A 21,665-nucleotide genomic window follows, 5' to 3' on the forward strand; every position below is an offset into this window, starting at 1 on the left:
CACCGAACAAGTCGCGTGTCACGGACTTCTCCCTGAAGTCACCCTTGGCTGCAACGACGTTACCACACTCTCCAATGGCAAAACAAGTCCAAATCACGACGCCCAACGCTTCTCCTCTACCAAGAATCATCACTAAGAGAATGCGATTCGAGCGGGTCATCGGGGGGAGTCCAGCCTCCCAATCAACCTCAAACCGCCGCACCGCGCTTGATGAAACTTCACCAAGCATCACTGACGTTCCCTTCGACGATACTTCCTGGGCCGAGGTGTTTAACGACACTTCCAGAAGCAAGATTCACGACACTTCTTGGGTCGTGAATTTCACCTGGAAATCGCTCGGCATCGACGAGGAAGACGGCGATCTAGACTACAAGGGAGACAACATGCCATCCAGGCAACGGGCCTTCAGCCGCATCGCCAGGTTCACCCTGAGGACGACAGCATCATCCGGACGGCGGTGGTTCACACGGCAAGGAGCATCTTGGATCGAGGTGCCACGCAGCTCGTCCCACCATCGAGCCAAGCCGACCCAGCAGAATACGGGTCATCAACAATCAACATGGAGTTGGGCGGCAGCTCCAACTAACTCCACCTTTACAGAACTTTTGATCGGTACCCTCTCAACGGGGGGAGTATGTTACGTCGCGTAACACTCTACCTAGCCGAGGCCACACACCGCAGGCAATATGGCAACCAGATGTCTTCGGATACTCGCAGCGTATCTTCCATGATGTCAAGGACCTTCCATAAATTTCATAGATTTCCTAGAAAAGGTCCTTCAAACGAAACAAACATCTGGTTCGGAAGAATATCTAAAGACTATTGTCTACCACGGCGAAAAAGGGAAAGTTAGTTTTTGTCATGTACGCTGCAACTTTCCTCCCACTAACCACTTTCTCTCGAGGGCGGTTAAGACCCTTCGTTTAACCAATTAAAAACGAAGCTTATTCCCTCACTCTCCTAAATAACATCGGCACCAACAAATCCGATGGTCCCGTGCGCTAGACACACTCATCCTTAGCTCTCCTCCGAGACAGCATCGTCTTCCAAGAGTACTGTTTTTGCATCCTTCGAACGGTCAACATCCTTCGAGCGGGTATACACACCCGCAGATCATTCAGTCACTCATCTCGTACATACGCACCAGTGTAACTATCCTCGTTCTAAGTTGTGGAATAAACGGTGAAATATAACTTACTACTGTGTCATATTCATATCAACCACCTCTGTTATCCTAAACGAAACAGGGGAACGACTACTTCGCGGCGTCGATTCACCGAATCGTAGCGAGAATTTACGCCTCTCGCTGACGCGTTTTCCTCGCGACCGCGTCTCTCCGCGAACGGTCGTAACAAACTGTCATTTTCATCTTGAAGTAAATATTAAATGTTGTTATGGTACCAATTAACATTAACTTAACTATATACTATTGTCACGTCCCGCGCTGCGCACGCGCCGTAACGTAGGCTAAAACTACCAATAGCGCGAGTGAGCGTTCCAATTTGAAATTTAAATAAATTCTAACAATTTGTATATAAACCAAATTCGAACCTCACAACCCCCACGGAATAACCCGTCACATGACAACCCCTTCACGGTAGACCTAAATATAAATAAGCGTAGCGGCATAGAAGAAGCGGTAATAATTCCTTAGTTTTAGAGTAGTTAATTCCTAAGTTTTGGGTGATTAGTTTTCTCAGTTCTTGGTGATCAACTCTGGTTCTTGGCGATCAGTTCCCATTTCCTGGCAAGTAATTTCTTGTTCATAGCGATTAATTCTTAATTCCTCCGGCTCTTAATTTCTCAATTCCTTTGTTTTTTATGTTGAGGTTATTCGGTGTGTAAACAGAGAAAACACGTGGATAAATTGTAAGGTAGAAAAATATATTTAAATAGAAGTGAATAAGTAAAATACAATTTGAGCTGGTCCAGATCCGCACGCTAGCTGTGTTACCTAATAACTGGAAAAACCCCGAAGCCAACGTCGCCTGTCTACTGTTTATGGCCTGACTTCGTCGCAGTCTTTTGTCTACGCGCTGTCGATGGCTTCAGTGCTTGAGAAAACTAAAAAAGACCAGATGTAGAGTTTTCTTAGAAGTGGTAACCACTTCAACACCCTCCCTAAAACTCTACATCCCTACAAAAAATTATCTCAAATTTACGAATTATCTCTTAATATTTTCTAACTCTTGTCGTAAATATCTGAAAATTAATTTGTCAATGCCTTCTCAAGTACATTTGCCAGCCGCCTTTCTCTTTTCCATACAAATTAATTTATTACACAAAAAAAAAGTAGAAGACTAAACAGATCATGTAGAGTTTTTCCTCTTTTTTTTTTTGAGAAGTAATAATCACTTCGACACCCTCCCTAAAAACACTACATGTTTACAAACAATTACCTCTTAATATCTTTTTTACTTTTCAAACCTAACTTTTTCCTTAAATATTCAAATTTCGGTTTTGGCAACGCTTTTGTACATATATCTGCCAATTGCTCTTCGCTTGTTACATACGTTATATCAATTTCGCCTCTATTGTATAAATCTCGCAAGAAATGATATCTTACGTCAATATGCTTACTTCTTTGATGGAATTCTGGATTCTTAATTAATTTCACGGCACTAGTATTGTCTACACATAGCATATACTTAAGGATTTCTAATTTACATTCAAGAAATATTTTCTTTAGCCACATAACTTCTTTCGCTCCTGAGGCTGCACTGACATATTCAGCTTCGGTCGTAGATAGAGCTATACATTGTTGTCGCTTACATTGCCATGTGATGGCCGCATTCGCATACTTACATACAACGCCTGATGTCGACTTTCTTGTTTCTTTGTCGCCTGCATAGTCAGCGTCGCTAAAGGATTCGAGACTGCCTGCTTTTGTATATAAGAGTCCCATGTCTGCGGTCCCTTTTATGTAGCGCAAAATTCGTTTGACTAATTTCCATTGATACTGGTTTGGATTCTCTAAGTGTCTCGCCGCTATATTTATTGCAAAACTAATATCTGGCCTACTTACGGTTTGTAAAAACATTAAGTTCCCTACGGCTTCTCTGTATGGTGCGTTACAATCATTATCGCCTATGTTACTTTCGTTCCAATTAGTCTCGATAGGTGTAGAAACACTGTTTGCCTCATTCATATTAAATTTTTCCAATATGTTTTCGATATACCTACTCTGATGAATGAATATTGAACCATCTTCTAATCTATTAATTTCAAGTCCAAGAAAACTCTTTACTTCTTTCGAACTCGCAATTTTGAATTCTTTATTTAAATCATCGAAGAATTTATCAATTAAAGATTCGTCTGAAGCTGCTACCAGTCCATCGTCTACGTATATGGTCATCAACATTAATTTGTCGTCTTCTGTATAAATATAAAAACAAGGATCTGCGTTACTCTGATAAAACTTTAAGTTCGAGATAAATTTTGTGAAACGTTCCGTCCAACATCTTGGAGACTGCTTTAAGCCATATAGGCTTTTTAGCAATTTACAAACCCGATTTGTACCATCATCATAACCTTTAGGTTGTTTCATATAAATATCTTCTTTCAGACTTCCATATAAGAATGCGGTTTTAATGTCGAACTGTCCGAGGTGTAAATTCTTTTTGACTGCAATACTGAGCATTAATCTAATTGTGTCAAACCGAGCAACGGGACTATATGTTTCCTTATAATCTATGCCTTCTTTCTGTGAACACCCTTTTATTACAAGTCGCGCTTTGTATCGTTCCGAGTTGTTCGGATTTAGCTTTATCGTTAAAACCCACCCATTGCTAAGTACCTTCTGATCTTTAGGTTTTTCTACAAGTATCCACGTCTTATTTTCATGGTGCGATTTCATTTCATCATTCATAGCTGTTTCCCATAACTCTTTCTTTTCGGGTCTCATCGCTTCGTTAAAATCCACCGGTAATTTCTCCGCTACGTACGTTACTGGGTTACCATCGGTAACCGGTTCGTTTGATCCTATCTGTATCTCTCAATTGTCTCACATTGTCGCTAGTTCCATGAGGTTGTTTTTCATGTTCACTCTCTGCACTTTCATACGTACATGCTCTATCGCTCTGCGCACTCACATCTTCGCGCTCGACAATTTTCTGTAAACTTTTTTTTTTTTTTTTTTTTTTATTTGTTTGTTGAAATTACAATCAATTCTCGCGTTGAGAATTTTCAGTAATTTTTCTGGCGTGGCGCAGTGACATGGCTGTTTATTTACAATAAGTTAATACTTATTATAGATAGTTATAATTTATGATCTATAAGTATTATAAGTAAGTGCATATGCTTGATTTGGATAATTAAATGAATCTAACGTTTAGGTCTAGCGGGTAGTGCCTCTTCAGCCTGCGAATCTGGTCCGTCGTATCGAGTAGTCCAGTGATTAGGGGGTTTCGGTGTTTGTTGATTCTTTTGCTGTATCTGTTGCTATATTTTGCTATTTCCTCTTTGACGGTGGGTATCTTGAGGTCGCGGTGTATTGTTTCATTGGTTACATACCAAGGTGCGTCAATTAGGGATCTTAGCGTTTTCGATTGAAAGCGTTGGAGTATTTCGATGTTGGAGTTACTTGCTGTTCCCCATAGTTGGATTCCGTAGGTCCAGACAGGTTTTATTACGGTCTTGTAGAGGGTAATTTTATTCTGTAAGTTTAGTTTGGAGCGTCGGCCCGTGAGCCAGTAGAGTTTTTTTAGTTTGTCATTTAGTTGCTTCCTTTTATCTGAGATGTGTGTCTTCCACGTTAGTCTCCTGTCCAGGGTCATGCCCAGGTATCGGACTGTGTCCCTGCTAGGAACTGTTGCATTGTTGATGGTGACCTGGGGGCAGGTTTGTTTTCGGAGCGTGAAGGTTACATGTGAGGATTTCTTTTCGTTGACTTTGAATCCCCATTTGTGAAACCACTTTTCCATGGAGTCGAGACTTCGCTGGAGAGTGGATGAGGCTATTACCGGGTCTGCGTGGGAAGTTAATAGCGCTGTGTCGTCTGCAAATGTCGCTATTGTTATATCGTCTGATATAGGTAGCTCGGCAGTGTAGATGGAGTACAGTAGGGGACCGAGGACACTACCTTGGGGTATGCCGGCTTCTATTGGGAATGTTGCGGAAGTGGCGTCTAGGTATTTAACCATGAATTGTCTATTGGTTAGGTATGATTTTAGGATGGAGAAGTAGGGGTGGGGTAGGATCTTTTTAAGTTTGTATAGTAGCCCTTCATGCCATACTTTATCGAATGCCTGTTGGATGTCTAGGAAAACCGCTGAGCAATATTCTTTCTTTTCAAGTGTTTGGCTGATCGTATGAGTTAAGCGGTGGATTTGCTCTACTGTAGAATGATGTTTTCGGAAGCCGAATTGGTGATCTGGGAGTGTTTTCAAGTTCTCTAGGATTGGAAGGAGTCGGTTCGTGAGCATCTTCTCGAATAGTTTGGACAGGGTAGGTAAAAGACTGATTGGGCGATAGGAGCAGGTTTCGTGTATCGGTTTACCGGGTTTAGGGATGAGGGTAATCAATGAGATTTTCCAAGCCTTAGGATAGTGTTCCAGGCGAAGGATAGCATTAAAAATCGATGTGATGAGTGCTATCCCTTTTGTGGGAAGTTCCTTGATTGCTCTATTGCCTATTAGGTCGTGTCCTGCTGCTTTCTTGGGGTTTAGGCGACTGATTGTTTCTATAGTCTCAGCAGAGGAGAAGGGTTCGATAGGAGGGGACATTTGGAAGGGGGTGTGTAGGTATTCAGTAACGTCCGCGGCGGCTTGGGGGGAATGGGGTTTGAATACTTTTGTCAAGTGTTTTGCAAACAGGTCGGCTTTTTCGATAGGGCTTCGCGCCCATCCACCTTGCGGGCGGCGGATAGGTGGGATTATTTGTGGGGGGCGTGTGAGTTTCCTGGAGGCCTTCCATAGTGAGTAGTTGGTGTCGGCTGTGGGCGATAAGCTGGCGAGGTATTTATGGAAGCAGTCGTTGTTATAGTTTGTTAAGGTTCTGGTTAGCTTTCTAGTTGCGTTGTTAAGTTTTCGTTTGTCCTCCGGTGTTCTGTGGGTCTGCCATACTCTTCTTAGTCTGCGTTTTTCTGCTATTTTTTTTAATATGAATTGTGGATATTCTTGTTTGCTGTTGGTTGGCTTTGTCGGTGTGGAGAGGCGGATTGCGTTTATTATGCTCGTGTTTAAGTATTCCGTGGCTGCTTCGATATCTTCCTTTGTTTTTAGTGGGGTGAAGGCTGAGGTTGAGTGTGTAAAGACTTCTCTGAAGAGCTGCCAGTTGGTGTGTTGGTTGTGAATGGAGCCATTAGGTGTACTCTCGATGATTGTTGAACTGACTGTTGCTATCACGGGAGAATGATCAGAGGAGAGATCTGCCGAGGAGTTGATCTGGACGTGTCTTGATGGGATATTTTTAGTTATGAAGAAGTCGAGGAGGTCGGGTATTTTGTTGGTGTCAGTGGGCCAGTATGTGGGTTCGTATGTGGTGAGGTAGTTGAGGTTGTTGTTTATTATGCTGTTTAAGAGGTTTTTGCCTCTTGCTGTAACCAGTCTGCTGCCCCATTGGATGTGCTTGGCGTTATAGTCTCCTCCAACTATGAATCTGTTGCCCAGGGTGTCCAGGAAGTTATCAAAGTCTTCTTTGGCGATGGAGTGTCTGGGAGGGCAGTATACTGCTGAGGTGGTGATTGAGCCATGACAGTCTTCTATTGCTACGTTTGTTGCTTGGAGGTAGTCTTTCTGGAATGGTGGGAGTTCGTAGTGCTTAATACTTGCTTTGATTATTATTCCGGTGCCACCGTGGGCCTTTCCGCTGGGGTGTTGAGTATGGTAGAATTTGTAACCATTTATTTTCAGGTAGCTCTTGTCGGTGAAGTGGGTTTCCGATACGAGCATTACGTCGATTTGCTGGTGTTTTAAGAAGAGTTCTAGTTCACGTTTGTGTTGCGCTAGACCGTTGGCGTTCCAGAGAGCTATGCGCCTTGGTTTTATTTTGAGTCGGGGCGTGCTAATTTTTCCACGATGAGTGTTAGTAGCGATAGCAAGTGATTTATTTGCTCCGATTGTTTCTCTATTAGCTTTTCGAGCCTTGAGGAGTTGTCTGCGTTTGGTGGGTTGGGGACACTGTTTTGGGGAAGGTTCCTTTGGCTGTTCGGGTTATTTTGGATGCCTTGTAATGCTTGGGCATAGGAGGTTGAGGTGGAGATGAAATTGGTAGGACTGGGTGTTTGGTTGGTTGAGGGGGTTGGGGTAGTCGAGAATTTCGGCGGGCTGGTTGTTTGGTTGGATACCTCTTTTGCTCTGAGCTTAGGGTACCTGTTCGTGTATAGTGTTTTATATGCTGGGCAGCCTTTGTAGTTGGCAGGGTGGTCTCCTTGGCAGTGGATGCATTTCGCTGGGGTTTCCGGTGATTTGGCGCACTGGTCAGTGGAGTGAGAGTCTGCGCATTTAACGCAGCGGAAAGTATGGTTGCAGTATTTCTGCGTATGACCGTACCTTTGGCACCTTTTGCACTGCACTATTTCTTTTTTCACGAGCGGTGGCTCGATCTTTACTATCGCGTTCATTAGGCGACTGACGCTGTATATTTCCTTATTATTCGGTTTTTGCTTAATGTCTAGGAAGAATAAGGATAACGGATCTTTCGAGACTCTATGCCTTATGTTACTTACGTTGATGACTTCGTGGCCGAGTTTTGAGAGTTCGTATTTTAGTTCGTCTATGTCTGCTGAGTGGTGTATGTTTCGTAGGACCACCCGGAAAGGCCTTTCCTGTTTGAGTTGGTAGGTGTGGAAGTTGGCGTTCAGGGTCCTGAGTGTCTTGGTGAGTTTTCTGTAAGCTTCTGGGTTCGTCGGTAGTATTTTCACCTTGTTGTTGCTTATCTTAAGGTTATATTCCTCCTTGCTGATATCTCTCTCTAGGGACTTGGTCATTGTCTGTATGTCAATGACGTCGTCTACAAATATTGGTGGGGGAGGGGGGATTCTCTGTGAAAGTTGGTTTGGTGGCGGTTCTACGATTTCCATGGCGTCGTTTGAGGATTCCAATACGGCGAACCTGTTGTGTGTGTTTATTTGCGTTGCTGGTTCAATTTTCCTTTTTTTTGTTGTATTAGCGTCGTTAGTGCGGAGAGTTCTGCTGCACTTCTGCCACGGGGGGGGGGGGGGGGGGTAGCACGGGGTAGCTGCGAGTCTGCTCCGGAGAGCCTGGTCGCGGTTGCTGGGCCATCATCGAGCTAGTTAATTCGGAATGAACAACTAGTCGTGAGGCTGAGAGGCTAGTATTCGGGTTGGGGTTAGGTGCGTGGGATTTTCTTCTCCCTAGAGGGTAAGGGACACTTAGCTGCGTTCTCTTTCGACAGTTGGGCGACACGTGTTGTTTTCGAACTACGCTGGGCACTAGAGACACGTCTGCACGCTTCGGCACTCCACAGCGAACTGTCTGTAAACTTAATTTTACGAATTTCGCATTTTCTAGTTCAGGCTTAAATATTACGTCACGGCTTAATATTACATTTTTTACTGTTGGCACGTACACTCGATACCCTCGTCCGTCATCTAAATAGCCTACCAAATATCCTTTGTTAGCCTTTTTGTCAAGTTTTGTCCTTTTCTCCGCAGGTATGTGAGCAAAGCACTCAGTACCGAAAACCCTAAACTTTTCTAAATTCGGCGGTTTCCCGAAACCACAGTTCATATGGTGTTTTCTTATCTTGTCTTGTCGGCCCCGTCTTATTTATGACATGTACTGCTGTGTTCATGGCTTCGGCCCATAAGAACAGCGGTAGATTTGGTTTCGAATATAGCATCGACCGACCTGCCTCTACTATTGTTCTATTTTCCCTTTCTGCGACACCATTCTGTTCAGGAGTGTATGGGACGTTAATCGTGTGCCTAATTCCCTGACTTCTTAAAAATTCTTTGACTTCTTTATTTTGGAATTCTTTCCCTCCATCACTATGAATTTCTTTAATTTTATCCTTAAATTGATTTTCATCTTCTAGGCAAAAGGTTTTTAGTTTTTCAATTACTTCTGACTTCCGTCGTAAGAAGTAAATCTTTGTGAATTTTGAAAAATCATCTTTAAATGTCAGAAAATACAGTTTCTTGCCCAATGACTCGACTTCCATAGGTCCACATACATCCGTATAAATAATTTCGCGAGATTTAGTCGCTCGATTGATTTTCTCGTGAAAACTCGATCTATGCTGTTTCCCGTACGCGCAACCTTCACAGAAAAAGTTATTATCCTCTACAACTTTCATATTTGAATTCTTTAAGAATTCTTTAACATGTCTGATGTTCTGATGACATAGCCGTTCGTGCCATAACTGCAATGTGTCCGCGTTTGACTCCGCTCTATTGCTAAAATTACAAACTGACGGTATGATAACTCGCATATCTACTTTATACAAATTTCCGATAACAGAACCTCTTGCTATTATTTTCTGATTTTGTAAAAATATGCAATTGGTCCCATCCTTTGAAATACAAAAATCTATGCCCCTTCTTGCGACAGATCTAATCGAAAACAGATTTCTTTTCATACCTGGTACGTATAGAACATCGTTCATTGTACATATTACCCATTTGCCGTCCACAAAAGTCTCTACTCTGATTTTTCCTTTGCCGCACGCATCCATGAACGATCCCGAACCATCGCCGATCTCTATCTTCACCGTGTTATCGAATTCTTCGAAAACGCTGAACCATTCCCGTCGTCCTGTCATGTGATCCGTAGCTCCCGAGTCGATTATCCAAACATCAGGGTTTGCCGTTTGTATCGCTGAGGTACTTCCTAATAGACCAATTCCGCTGTGATCCCGATTTTGGTTTCTAGGTTCCTGGTTGTCTCTACTGTTGCTTCTTTTGTTATTTTTAAAACAGTTTTTGCTGGAGTGGCCTTTCCTTTTGCATATAAAGCATCTAAAGCAATCCTTCTTTAGATGGCCAACTTTTCCACAGTTAAAGCAACTTGGTCCTTGTTTCTCGTATTCTTGTTTACTTGACTGCTTCTGCTGTTCCCTTTTATAATTATTACCTTTTTTACCAGTGCCACCGATGTTTCCTGGTCGTCTTTCTTCCATCTAATTTCTTCCGTTATCAGCCTGGTACTGAGCCTGTCTAAGGTCTTCTTTTCTTCTTCCACGGAATCCCACGCACTGTGAAAATGATCGAATTTGTTTGGTAACACCGATAAAATGCGTGTTATCAGCATTTTCTCGCCAATTTCACTCCCAAGGGCTTTCATCTTTGCCGCTATGAATTCCAACTTTGATAGGTTGTAAGAGACATTTTCAGATTCTTCCCATTTAAAATCGAAGAACTTCTTCTGGACCATATTTAAATTCTCATCCGACTTCACGTCATATACTGTATTCAGCTTTTTCCACATTTCATGTGCTGTCGTGCAACATAAAAGAAGATCCAACGGTTTCTTTCCTACTGAGGTCACGATTAATTTTCTCGCTAATCGATCTGCTTTCAAAAATCTTCCACGAGCGGTTTCTTTCTCCGCGCTGTTACCTGGATGACACAAATTCCCTTCACACACGTTGATCAGGTCGTCATCTTCCTCCAAAAGTGTACGCATAACAAAACGCCACTGGAGCCAATTTTCTTCGCCGCGTAACATCTCGACCTTCGCACTTGCTGATTCCATTTTAGCACTATCCCTTATTTTACTAAGCACAACACTTTAATAATTTATTCACTTCACGTTGCTACCTTGCAATTTACAGCCCTGGGCCCATAACCTGTTGAGGTTATTCGGTGTGTAAACAGAGAAAACACGTGGATAAATTGTAAGGTAGAAAAATATATTTAAATAGAAGTGAATAAGTAAAATACAATTTGAGCTGGTCCAGATCCGCACGCTAGCTGTGTTACCTAATAACTGAAAACCCCGAAGCCAACGTCGCCTGTCTACTGTTTATGGCCTGACTTCGTCGCAGTCTTTTGTCTACGCGCTGTCGATGGCTTCAGTGCTTGAGAAAACTAAAAAAGACCAGATGTAGAGTTTTCTTAGAAGTGGTAACCACTTCAACATTTTAGTTCTTCAGTTCCTTAGTTTTCAGCTCTTAATTCCTTTAGCTCTTAGTTTTGCTCTCAGCTTTTAGGTTCTTTAGTCCTTTAGTTCTTTAGCTTTTAGTTCTTTGCTTTATTAGTTTCCAATTCTTGTTAGTCTTGTTAATCGACGTATTTGTATTTGTCAATTTGTAAACTATCGAAAATCTATCGAAATTAAAATCTTGTAATTAATAAGAGAGAAACGTATTGCGAACGATTGTAACTCCGAGCATTCGAAATTTCAACGACTATTCTGTCAATATCCAATTAGAATACGAATAAACATTTTCTTTTGTGAAGACTATTTGTCTAATAATATAGCAGGATTAAGCGAACATTTATTTTCACCAACTTTAATCATCTCCCGTGCCAGTACTCCTGCGCATAGCAGGTTAGCCGAAACGTAGAGTTTAATTTCAAATCGCATTAAATAACAGACAATACTACAATTTAATCTAAATTCAAAAATTAACGGCAACGCAACCAAAACGATCCAGACAAAACGTAACACTATTAACGGTATTCAGCAAAACCAAAACAAACAAAATAAAACAAAATAAACAGTCTTAATCTGTTGAGTCATTGTTATTAGGGACTCGTATAATCTCTCGCTTTTATTAGTCATATCTAAATTCTATTTACTTTCTTTTTCGTTCATAATTTGACTTTATATTATTCTGACCCAAATAACCTTATTCAACGACCATTTTAAGTAATACTTATCGTTATGTATACATTACACGATGTATATATCTTATATCTCTTATATACTTAAAAGCTATGCTACCAACATTCTGGCAATTAACCATTTATAATTATAATTTAATTTATAATTATATATTTAATTTATAATTATTAATAAATAAAATTAATAAATAAAATAATTATTAATTAATTTCTGGGTATTGCACGATAAATGACTCCTGAAGGAAATACTGTCAATAAACCCGGTCCTTCAAACGTACTTTCCAATTATTTATCATTACGCCCAATACGCATATGGTAATAAATAACACATGTGAGTATTATTCTTTCTTAATTTATCAAATTATTCAGTATTAAAATATATTCATCAGCTTCTATACTTTCAATATTACAATTACTTAATTTATTTTAGGTTCAAAAACGACGATGTGTACTACAACCACCAGTATCATCTATATTGTATTGTAACACTATGAGAGTGAGGACATGGATCCGCATAAACTTATACACTATACTTGTACTTATACTTATGCCTTTATTTATTTAAATTCTTCTACTACAAATTTATCCACTTGTTCTTCTATCAGTCAACCTCAACACATGTAAACAATTTGTTCACAAGTTTACGCAGCGTAGGAAATTCGCAAACGCATTGTGGTGGCCGGACTGTTCCCAGATAAATCGTAATAAAAATAGCCATATTCACATAAAAACCGCATATGCATTACGAATTTATGAGCTGTTAAGGGGGGAGGGTAAGGTTTTAAAATTTTTTTTGCATTTTTTTTTATTTCTTTAATTGAATGCATAACATCTTAAGAATATTGTGTCAAAATTTCAAGTCGATTGGAACAAAATTGACGAAGTTACGAGTATTTTTATACATGTCGGATGATATTACCTACTCCACCCGAGCGTGCTATTGTTACTTCGCAGACATTTTTTTCTCTATATAATACCTAATCTTACCCCCAGATCTATTTATAGTACTTAACGACTTAAGTACAAATCTCTTTATACTTGTACTGTATATTTTGTCAGTGTAGAGTAAAAGATTTAGTGTAGAAGTAAATATTCCATTTTCATTAAGTTTTGTGTTAAATTATTACTAAAGTGCCTAAAAAAGTTACTAGATCTGATAGACAATCAACTGGTTCGAGATTATATCAACCTAGAAAAATTATACCTCCGCATAAACGTAAATACGAAGGCACTTCAACAAATAGCGCTTCAGCTGAAAAAATTAAAGTGACTGTTGAAGATCAAATTACGAAGGATCATGAAAAATATTATAGGATAATTGATTTTTTATTAGTCTTTTCAACAATTGCTACGCTAGTGAAGAGGTAAACCGATAAAATTCGCTTATGAACGTTTTATACCAGATTTTTTAGTGTTCAAAACTTTAAAGCATTTTCCCCACAACTCACGTTTTCAAAGTCGGTGCCCCCAATTACTTCAAAACTACTATACCCATGCTTTGAAATTTTGAAAGCTACTTCTCCACATAATTTGCGAGGTAACGCTGCAGAGTTTTTTCAAATTTGTTAATTATTTTTATTTTAAAATGACAAATTTGCCGAAAATTTTCGCACAAAATCGCGTTTTTCCCTTCAAAGTGTTCCAAAAAAGTGAAAAATTGAAATTTCGAAAAAATCTTCACAGCGTTACCTGGGGAAAACTGTTACCTAACAAATGAACTTTAACTTTTTGATGTCTGATGATCCAGCACCAAGTTCTGAGGGGCACCGAAATTATACTTTTTTCTGAGACACGTCCGAATAATTGCTGTCATTGCCATATTTTTTAATATTTCGTCGTGAAAATTTTATACAATATTCTTCGAATGTCATACTTTAATGAATTATTGGTTTTAAAAAAGAAATTTTAACTGTATCGTCAGAAAAAATTCACAAAGACATGCCTTTTTTGTACGAATTAACCTTACCCCCCCCCCCTCACCTTAATAAACGTGGCAATTCTTGTATGAACCACATACAATTTCCGTACAAACCATTGATCACTGTACATTGCGATATTCACATACATACACATGAAATGAAAACCAATATGATATTTAAATTTAACTTAAAAAACTACCTACTACTTATTATGTGAAATAATATTTTATCCAACATGAATGTCACATCTAGTTTCTATTTCGTTGAATATATCATATATTTTAACGCCGACTGGTCAAGCAACTACGAGGTTCATGAGCAAACAACTTGAGAACCAAAGTGAGCCTTTAGAGCAAACGAAGCATTCTTAAAAAAGTTTTACTTTAGAACTATCTTATTTTAAAATATATTTATTTTCTATCATCATTGTTTATTGCTCAGTAGACTTTTCAATGATAAATTATTATTGTACATTATTGTAATATCGTGATATAATGTATTTACAAGGAGTGAACAATAGAGATGTTAATCAGACAGAAAAAGACGATTGTTGTTCAACCTGAACTATTCACGCCAAACGTACAGAAAACAGCGCAACTAAATAACTAGATAGCGACTCGACTTTTACCAAAACGCAATCAACACTCTCTCGGCAACGCCACTCGCAAACTCTGTCTCCGCTCAACTCGCACTCGGCTCCTCGACTCACACTCTGTTCCTCGACTGACGCTCTGCTTCTCGACTAACACCCTGGCCGTTGTCGCATTCTATTGCCTTTTTCCTAGGCCCACCGCACACGTGTTCTGCAGACGCTCGTAGCCAGGGTCACGTAGGTCTTTTCCACGAAACTATGCACTTGAAAAGACCGATGACACATTGATGGGCCCGACGGCGCCACGGCTCTCGCGACATTGTTCATAGTTCGCCCGATATTTCTTAGGCCTTTCGTCCACGATACTACATTATTGTCAACAAATAACTATCTCGTAACTTTTATTTGGTGGAGGATGAAAGAAGTTTCTGTCATTATAATAATGTCATTGTAATGGAAGAATGTTCATAGTCAGCGAGCAGATGAATTGCTTACAGCTCAGAAATCATATGGGTATAAATAACTGCATTCTTATTAAAATGTTATAGAAAAAACAAGCAATGTCACAAATGGATTTATTTAGCAAGGAGACGAGTGAAGAGACAAAATGAAAAGGATGATGAATCCCTTCTCCAGAAAATTGTATTTATATTCCTTTAGTTTAATCAGGAGAAATTACGTTCAAATAGTCAGTACACGACACAGTATATTATCCATAGTAAGATCGTTATACCGGACATTTTGGTGATCTGACGTATCCAGTACAACCTGAAATCAACGAAAATATATGTATTTATATTAATTCCTATTTTTTTTACACGAAGATACTTTTATATCCACCTTGATAACCGTTGTCGGGCTGTTGACTTAAAGTCTTGTTTCAAAATAAATTTCTTAATCCCCACCTGGTACATTGCAACATACTTCTCCAAATCCAAATCCCGTAAATCCAGTTTCACCATATCGCTGTCGTTCAACATTTTCACCTTCCTCGCCAAGTCGGAACAGTTATCCCTTTGGAAGGTCCATTCGTGTATGGTGAAAAATGCAAACGATGCGGCAAGCTTATTGCCATTTCTGAGAAGTTTCATCACTCTGAAATAACATTTTAAATTATTATTATAGATGAAAACAATGATTATTCCAGAAAGATTGTTCTCGTTATTCAAGGGTCGATAGAATACTCACATTGGTTTACTACCTCGGAGTCTTAAAAATATATCTATGACGAACGCAAGAAAAACACGCGGAATTACACTCAGAACGTTGTAAATATATCTATTAGCTACGACTGAACAACGTGGGTACCATAGCGTATCGTTCAGTGGGGTTTCTATGCTATATTTTACCATAGCGTCTATCATCGGACCAAACCTTGTAAATTGGAACATTTACATTATTACAATTAATGGAATTACGCGCAAAGTAAAGTTTATTATTATCCGAGTATCTCAGGAAGTATTATGCAATTTCAATAAATATTATTTATATTACTATTTTTCTAAATTGAACTATTGGGAGCAAAAGTGGACTTTTGTGCTCTTCATTTGTTTGCGCTTTCATTGTCCACGTTATTTAAATAAACTGAAACTTTTGGAATACTCTAACAATCGAATTACATTAGTTCGTAAAAAATTCGCAATAAATATTACTTAAAAGGGTATGCGTTACTCGTGCAGTTGTATACTTTAACTTCGTGATCACGATGCAGCGTGACATGCCATGCAATACATATTATCGTATCGACTACGAAATCGACAGGCACCACATCCAATCTTGTATCTCTCCTACCCCGTACCGCCGTTACACATCCTCTGCCGACTAGCAGAAAGGTACCTGGTAATATTAAATTGGTTTAGAAATTATTTGTGATTTTGTATTAGCAGAAATGTACCGTTAAATAGATTGGTAAGAATTCTCGGTATTGTGAGCAACAACAAATTTGAACTATAATAATGATGATCTAGTGGTAAGCCTCTCATTTAGCCTCTAACAAACTAACCAATTAATTCTACTTATGTGAAATGTAAGGAGTACTGAACAATTATCACTGAAAAAGATTTATGTAAATACCTGTAACTGCAGAAATATTCTGTATCCAACCAGGACATGGTTCTTTCAAAGAGGCACCAATTACGCTTGGCCGTACTATCGCAACTGGCAGGTGTTTACTCTTGTTTACTACAATCTGCTCTGCTAAATTCTTACTGAATGTGTACGTGTTTGGATATGTTTTTAAAATCCCATTTTCTATTAGGTTAATGGACGTTTTGTCTAATTTGTCACAGATATCGATTACCTCTGAAGGACTCAAGCTCGTGCTGCAAAGTCAGTAATAAGTGCACATATTCTTCACGTTATAATTACAAATATAATATTCTTAAACCATGGAACAACGTTTGCGTATAACTTATTCTTACGTATAAACTTTTTCCCCAATCTCACGTAGATTCACATTACTATAAGCTGTACTGACGTGGACGAAGCTAATTGGATGCCTTAGTTCGTTCCAAAGTTCGATAACACGAGCAGTACCTTTCGTATTCACATTAATAGCCACTTGTAACGGTTCGTTGAATCTCACAGTGGCCGCGGCGTGAAACACTATGTTTACTTTCTCTAACAACAGATTTCTATCTTCTCGCGAAAGACCTAAGTCCGGCAGACTCGCGTCACCTTTCATGGGATAAACTCTGCTGAGAGCTGAGGGGTGTTTTCCTTTGATGTCATCGTAAATCTGAAGACGAAAAATTACCAGGAAAGAAAGTTAATGAATTTGGCTCCTGACTGCCTTAAACATTGAAAGGAACAAGAATATATTTACGAACGGGATCATCTATGATCTTCTTAAATCGTTGTTCTATCGTTTCGTTAGTTTTAGGACGAATTAATATAAAAATGACAGCGATGCGTGGACATATGCGGATAAGTTTTTCCAGGAGACCTTTCCCAACGAAACCGGTTGCTCCAGTCACAAGGATCCCACAACCGGCGTAGAATTCCTCGAGAGAACTCGTCTTATTCAGTCCTTTATTGATTCCATTTTCATTTGTTTCTTTATTGACTGTATCCATGTTTCAGGATCTTCACACTTGAAGTCCCTATATTTGCCATAGATTAACATTCCCAACAATTAGTAAGTGGAAAAATGTTTTAAATGATATAGAAAATTGGTTATAGTTGATACCTTTTTATGGATTACTTTTTCAAGAAGTCTACGGATAACCTTTGCAAAGAGAAACATAATTCAATAATTATGGTTTCGTTTTGCAGAATGAAATAATTAAATAACGATAATAATTGAATAATTTTGGTAGATTTTCACCAAAAAAAGAGATATTAATTTGCATTATTATCTATTACTCCATGAAACAATACCTTTTTTAATCCTTCGAGTAATAGTTGAAACAATATTTATGTAGTTTCCTTTACCTTTTTCATTTTTTATTTTAGGTGTATATATGTGAATATTGTAATATGCAGTGGTCAGTGATTTGTGTGGAAAATGTGTGTGGTTTATGCAAAACAGTATTCGATCATATTTAGTAGCACCTGATGAATGCTTGTTGCGCATGTGATTTTTCTGTCACCATTCGTGAACGCGTGCGTATTTGAAATCTGTATAAACATATTTTATATGTGCTCCGCATTCATTATTTATTTATGTGCCGTTATAGATTTCTATGAGTAAACGGGTTTAATCTATAATTGATGATTTTTCTTAGAAAACGTCGCGCAGGATAGTTTGCATCTCCGAACGTCATAGTCTTCTTCTTTACGATTTGCACGAGGTAAGCTGTTGTCCATCTATCGTTCGTGTGAAAACAAAGCGCAATTATCTTATTCTCCATTTTCATCTTAGTTTAACTTCAAGAGTGTGCTATATTTTATATTATCATGATTGTGCATATTATATTGCATTACGTTCTACGTCTTCTAGTTTTGTAATTTGTTTTCTCCGTGATCTTTACAATACCAAGCCTTCTATTTCAGAAATTGCTGTTTTATAGAAATTTGATACGTTAAATACTGTACACATATATATGTCGGAGATGAAAGGACACCGAGTCATTTCCTTTGGAATTTTGGGAAAATCTCCTAATATTATAATCTAGATTCTAATCATAGCCGTAATTAAGCAATTTTCGTAATTCAATCCAATTGTATTTTTTTTTGTTTGGTTGTTTACATTCTCAATTTGTTCGATTTGGACATTTGGTAGAATTTTTTGACTGTTTGATTATCATGTGCGTGGCTACCCCCAGTGAGGTACCATCTTCGTGTTTGTTAGGTTATATCCTTTGTGAGATCTGTTGGGTGTTTCCTGTTTAGTCTTCTTTCTATGCTTCATGTGTTGATCGTTTCCGCTGCCAGCCGGTTTGGGTGCGTTGCTATTCTTTCTCTGTACCTTCTTGCACGCTAATCTCCTCCTTGACCGTTGGTATTCCCAGGTCTTTCCGAATGTCCTCGTTTCTAATGTACCATGCGGCTTTTACTATTGTTCTAGGAATTTTAGCTTGCATTGTCTCTATTTTGCTTATATGGCTCATTGGTGCTTTTCCCTATAGCGGTATTCCGTACGTCCAGATTGGTTTTATGATCATTTTGTATATTTTCAATTTATTTTCTATACTTAGTTTGGATTTTCTACTTGTCAGCCAATGCATTTGTCTCCTTGCCGTCTGTACTTTGTCTGTTATTGATTTGATATACTGTTTCCATGTGAGTTGTGTATCTCTGTGGAGTCCTAGGTATTTGACTTGCCTTGTTTGTATTGTGTGCGTGCCGTTAAGAAAGATGTTTGTTGCTATCTGTTTTCGCAGTGTGAATAGAATATGGTTGCATTTAATGGGGTTTGCTTTAATTTGTTTAACCTGTAGGCACTTTTCTATTTCTGTGATATGTTCTTGTAGTAATGTGACTGTTGTTACAGTGTTAGTGTGCCTGCCTAGTACCGCTGAGTCGTCCGCGAATGTCAGTATTTTGCTATTGGTAGTTGTTGGTATGTTAGCCGTGTATTGTGTGTATAGTATTGGTCCTAAGACGCTTCCTTGCGGAACCCCTGCCTTGATGTCTTTGACTTCGGAGTATGTGTCCTTGATTTTTATTACGAAGGTTCTGCTGCTTAAGTAGGATTTTATTAATTGGTATATTTGCTCAGGGGAATTGTTTCCTGATTCTTTGTAGTAGGCTTTCGTGGTTTATTTTGTCAAATGCTTTCTCTATGCCCATAAAGAGGGCTGTACAGTATTGTTTGTTTTCTAATGCTAGTATTATTTCATTAGTGAGTCTGTGCATTTTCTCCATCGTGGAGTGTTTGTTTCTGAATCCAAATTGATGATCTGGTATTAATTTTTCCTTCTCTATTATTGGTTTTAAGCGGGCGTAAATTATTTTTTCGAGTATTTTGGAAAACACAGGAAGTAGTGATATTGGTGTGTAAGATGCTGTTTGGTGTGGGTCTTTGCCTGGTTTAGGTAACATTATGATCTGTGCCAGTTTCCATAGTTTAGGAAAGTATTGAATTCTTAGTATTGCATTAAATATTATTGTGATTAGTCGTATCGCCTTTGGAGAAAGGTTTTTCAAGATTTTACCATTGATTAGGTCGATTCCTGGAGCTTTATTATTTTTTGTTTTCTCGATTATGTTTCTAATTTCTTGTTCTGTTGCTTTAGGTATGGTGTAGTGTTTGTCAGTTGATGTACTAGTGGTTAGCGCATCCTCGTCCGTATGACTATTGTGGTTGCTGTTATTGATAGTATGTGGTGTAAATGTGTTGCAAAGGTGGTTGGAAAATTCTTCAGCTTGCTCTTCGTTGCTTCTTGGCCATGTGTTATCTGCTCTTCTGATTGCTGGGGCCAGTTTTATTGTCTTCTTTACTTTTTTTGTGGCTTTGCACAGGGAGTAGTTGTAGTTCTCGTGTGCAGATAGTGATTCAATGAACTTTGTAGACTCGTTGTTGTTGTGCTCTTTTATTTTGTTTTTTATTTCTTTTGCGAGTTTGTTTAGGTGTTTTCTGGTTTCTTTTGTTCTGTGTTCTTGCTATTTTGCTTTCGCTTTTCTTTTTTCTCTAATTTCTTCGAGAATGTCTAGTGGAACTGTTTTTGTTTGTCTGTTGGTTGTTTCAGGTATTGTGGTTGCCCTCGCTGCTTCTTGGATAGTTTCGGTGAATGTTGTTACTGCTTGATCGATGTGTTCAGGTGTTTTCAGTGCGATGTTGCAGATGATTTTGCTCTCAATTACTTCTTTGAAAATTTGCCATTTGGTGGTTTTATTGCATAGTGTTTCTGAATTGTTATAAAGTATTGGTTTGTTTCTGTATGCAATTATTATGGGTCTATGATCAGAGGTAAGCTCGAGACTGGGTGCTATGTATAGTTTATTTGCGTTTAGTCCCTTTGTAACTGCAAAATCTAGTAGGTCAGGTATTTTGCTCAGGTCTGTCGGCCAGTATATCGGTCTTCCTGTGGATAATATATTGAGGTTATTATTTCTAATGTATTTTTCCAAGGTTCTGCCTCGAGGTGTGGTGATTCTTGATCCCCATAGTGTGTGCTTTGAGTTATAGTCTCCCGCTGCAATATACTTGTCATCTTAGTGTCGAAAGTACTCTTCTCACATTTGCGTTGTAATATTGTGTCGCGGCGGTACGTATACTGCTGACACCTGCAGTTGGTTGCTGTTAGTCTATACGGTAACGGTGGTTGCTTGTATATTGTATATGTTCCTTACTGACCTGGCTGTGTAGGTGATGTTTAATGTCGTGTTTTATTACTACTGCGGTCCCTCCGTGTGTTTTTCCTGAGGGATGCTTTGTATCATATATGGTGTAGTACGGTATTTTTATGTAACTTTTTGTAGTAAAGTTTGTTTCTGATACGAGTAGTATGTCGATATTATTGTTGTACAGGAATGTTTCAGTTTCTAGGGCCCTTTGTTGTAGGTTGTTAGAGTTCCAGGCTGCTATTTTAAGCGTGTCTATTTTTATTTTTTGCTTAGCATGTTTGTAAGTAATTGTAACATGACTGTTATCTGCTGTGTTTGCTGTCTGAGAACTGTGTTACGTTCCCTTATCATTTTTGTTTGCATTTCGGTGTTTTTGATGGATTGTTTGAGTAGTTCCTTGATTTCTGTAGTGTCGTTGCTGTTATTGTTCTGATTTTGGTTGTCTAAGGGTGGCGATTGGTTGCCTACTTGCGCATAGCTTCGGCTACCAACAGTGTTGGTGTCACTGTGGTTATTGTTCATTGCGTGCTGTAAATATGATGTTGTCTCAGTTTTTATGCTGTCCTGTTGCGCGTGAATGTTATTGTATATCCTGTTTCTAAGCGGCGGAGACAGTTTACGTTGAAGTTGTTTTCTGACTTTACAGTCTTTGTAGCTGGCTGGGTGGTTTCCACTG

General features: G+C 38.9%; 2 protein-coding genes across 8 annotated transcripts in view; one reads left to right on the top strand and one right to left on the bottom strand.

The window, feature by feature from the left end:
* The window catches only part of LOC126874980 (putative fatty acyl-CoA reductase CG5065), a 672,215-nt gene that overhangs the window by 383,784 nt on the left and 266,766 nt on the right, over window positions 1-21,665 (top strand). The gene's annotated exons all lie outside the window — the stretch shown is intronic.
* LOC126874981 (putative fatty acyl-CoA reductase CG5065) overlaps window positions 1-21,665 on the bottom strand; it is a 218,649-nt gene that overhangs the window by 181,206 nt on the left and 15,778 nt on the right. For 6 of the 7 annotated variants that reach the window (XM_050637567.1, XM_050637563.1, XM_050637564.1 and 3 more), the window contains 7 exons: window positions 17,089-17,361; window positions 16,681-16,997; window positions 16,334-16,581; window positions 15,913-16,096; window positions 15,449-15,634; window positions 15,101-15,355; window positions 14,822-15,028 (listed from right to left, as the gene is read on the bottom strand). In XM_050637567.1, the coding sequence (XP_050493524.1) occupies window positions 14,950-15,028; window positions 15,101-15,355; window positions 15,449-15,634; window positions 15,913-16,096; window positions 16,334-16,581; window positions 16,681-16,997; window positions 17,089-17,334 (1,515 nt within the window). In that variant the 5' untranslated portion in view covers window positions 17,335-17,361 and the 3' untranslated portion in view covers window positions 14,822-14,949. Of the gene's footprint in view, window positions 1-14,821; window positions 15,029-15,100; window positions 15,356-15,448; window positions 15,635-15,912; window positions 16,097-16,333; window positions 16,582-16,680; window positions 16,998-17,088; window positions 17,362-21,665 lie in introns of those variants that run through there. The other variant, XM_050637568.1, reaches the window with a different exon arrangement.

Source organism: Bombus huntii, chromosome 17, assembly GCF_024542735.1.
Source record: "Bombus huntii isolate Logan2020A chromosome 17, iyBomHunt1.1, whole genome shotgun sequence".
NCBI lineage: Eukaryota > Metazoa > Arthropoda > Insecta > Hymenoptera > Apidae > Bombus > Bombus huntii.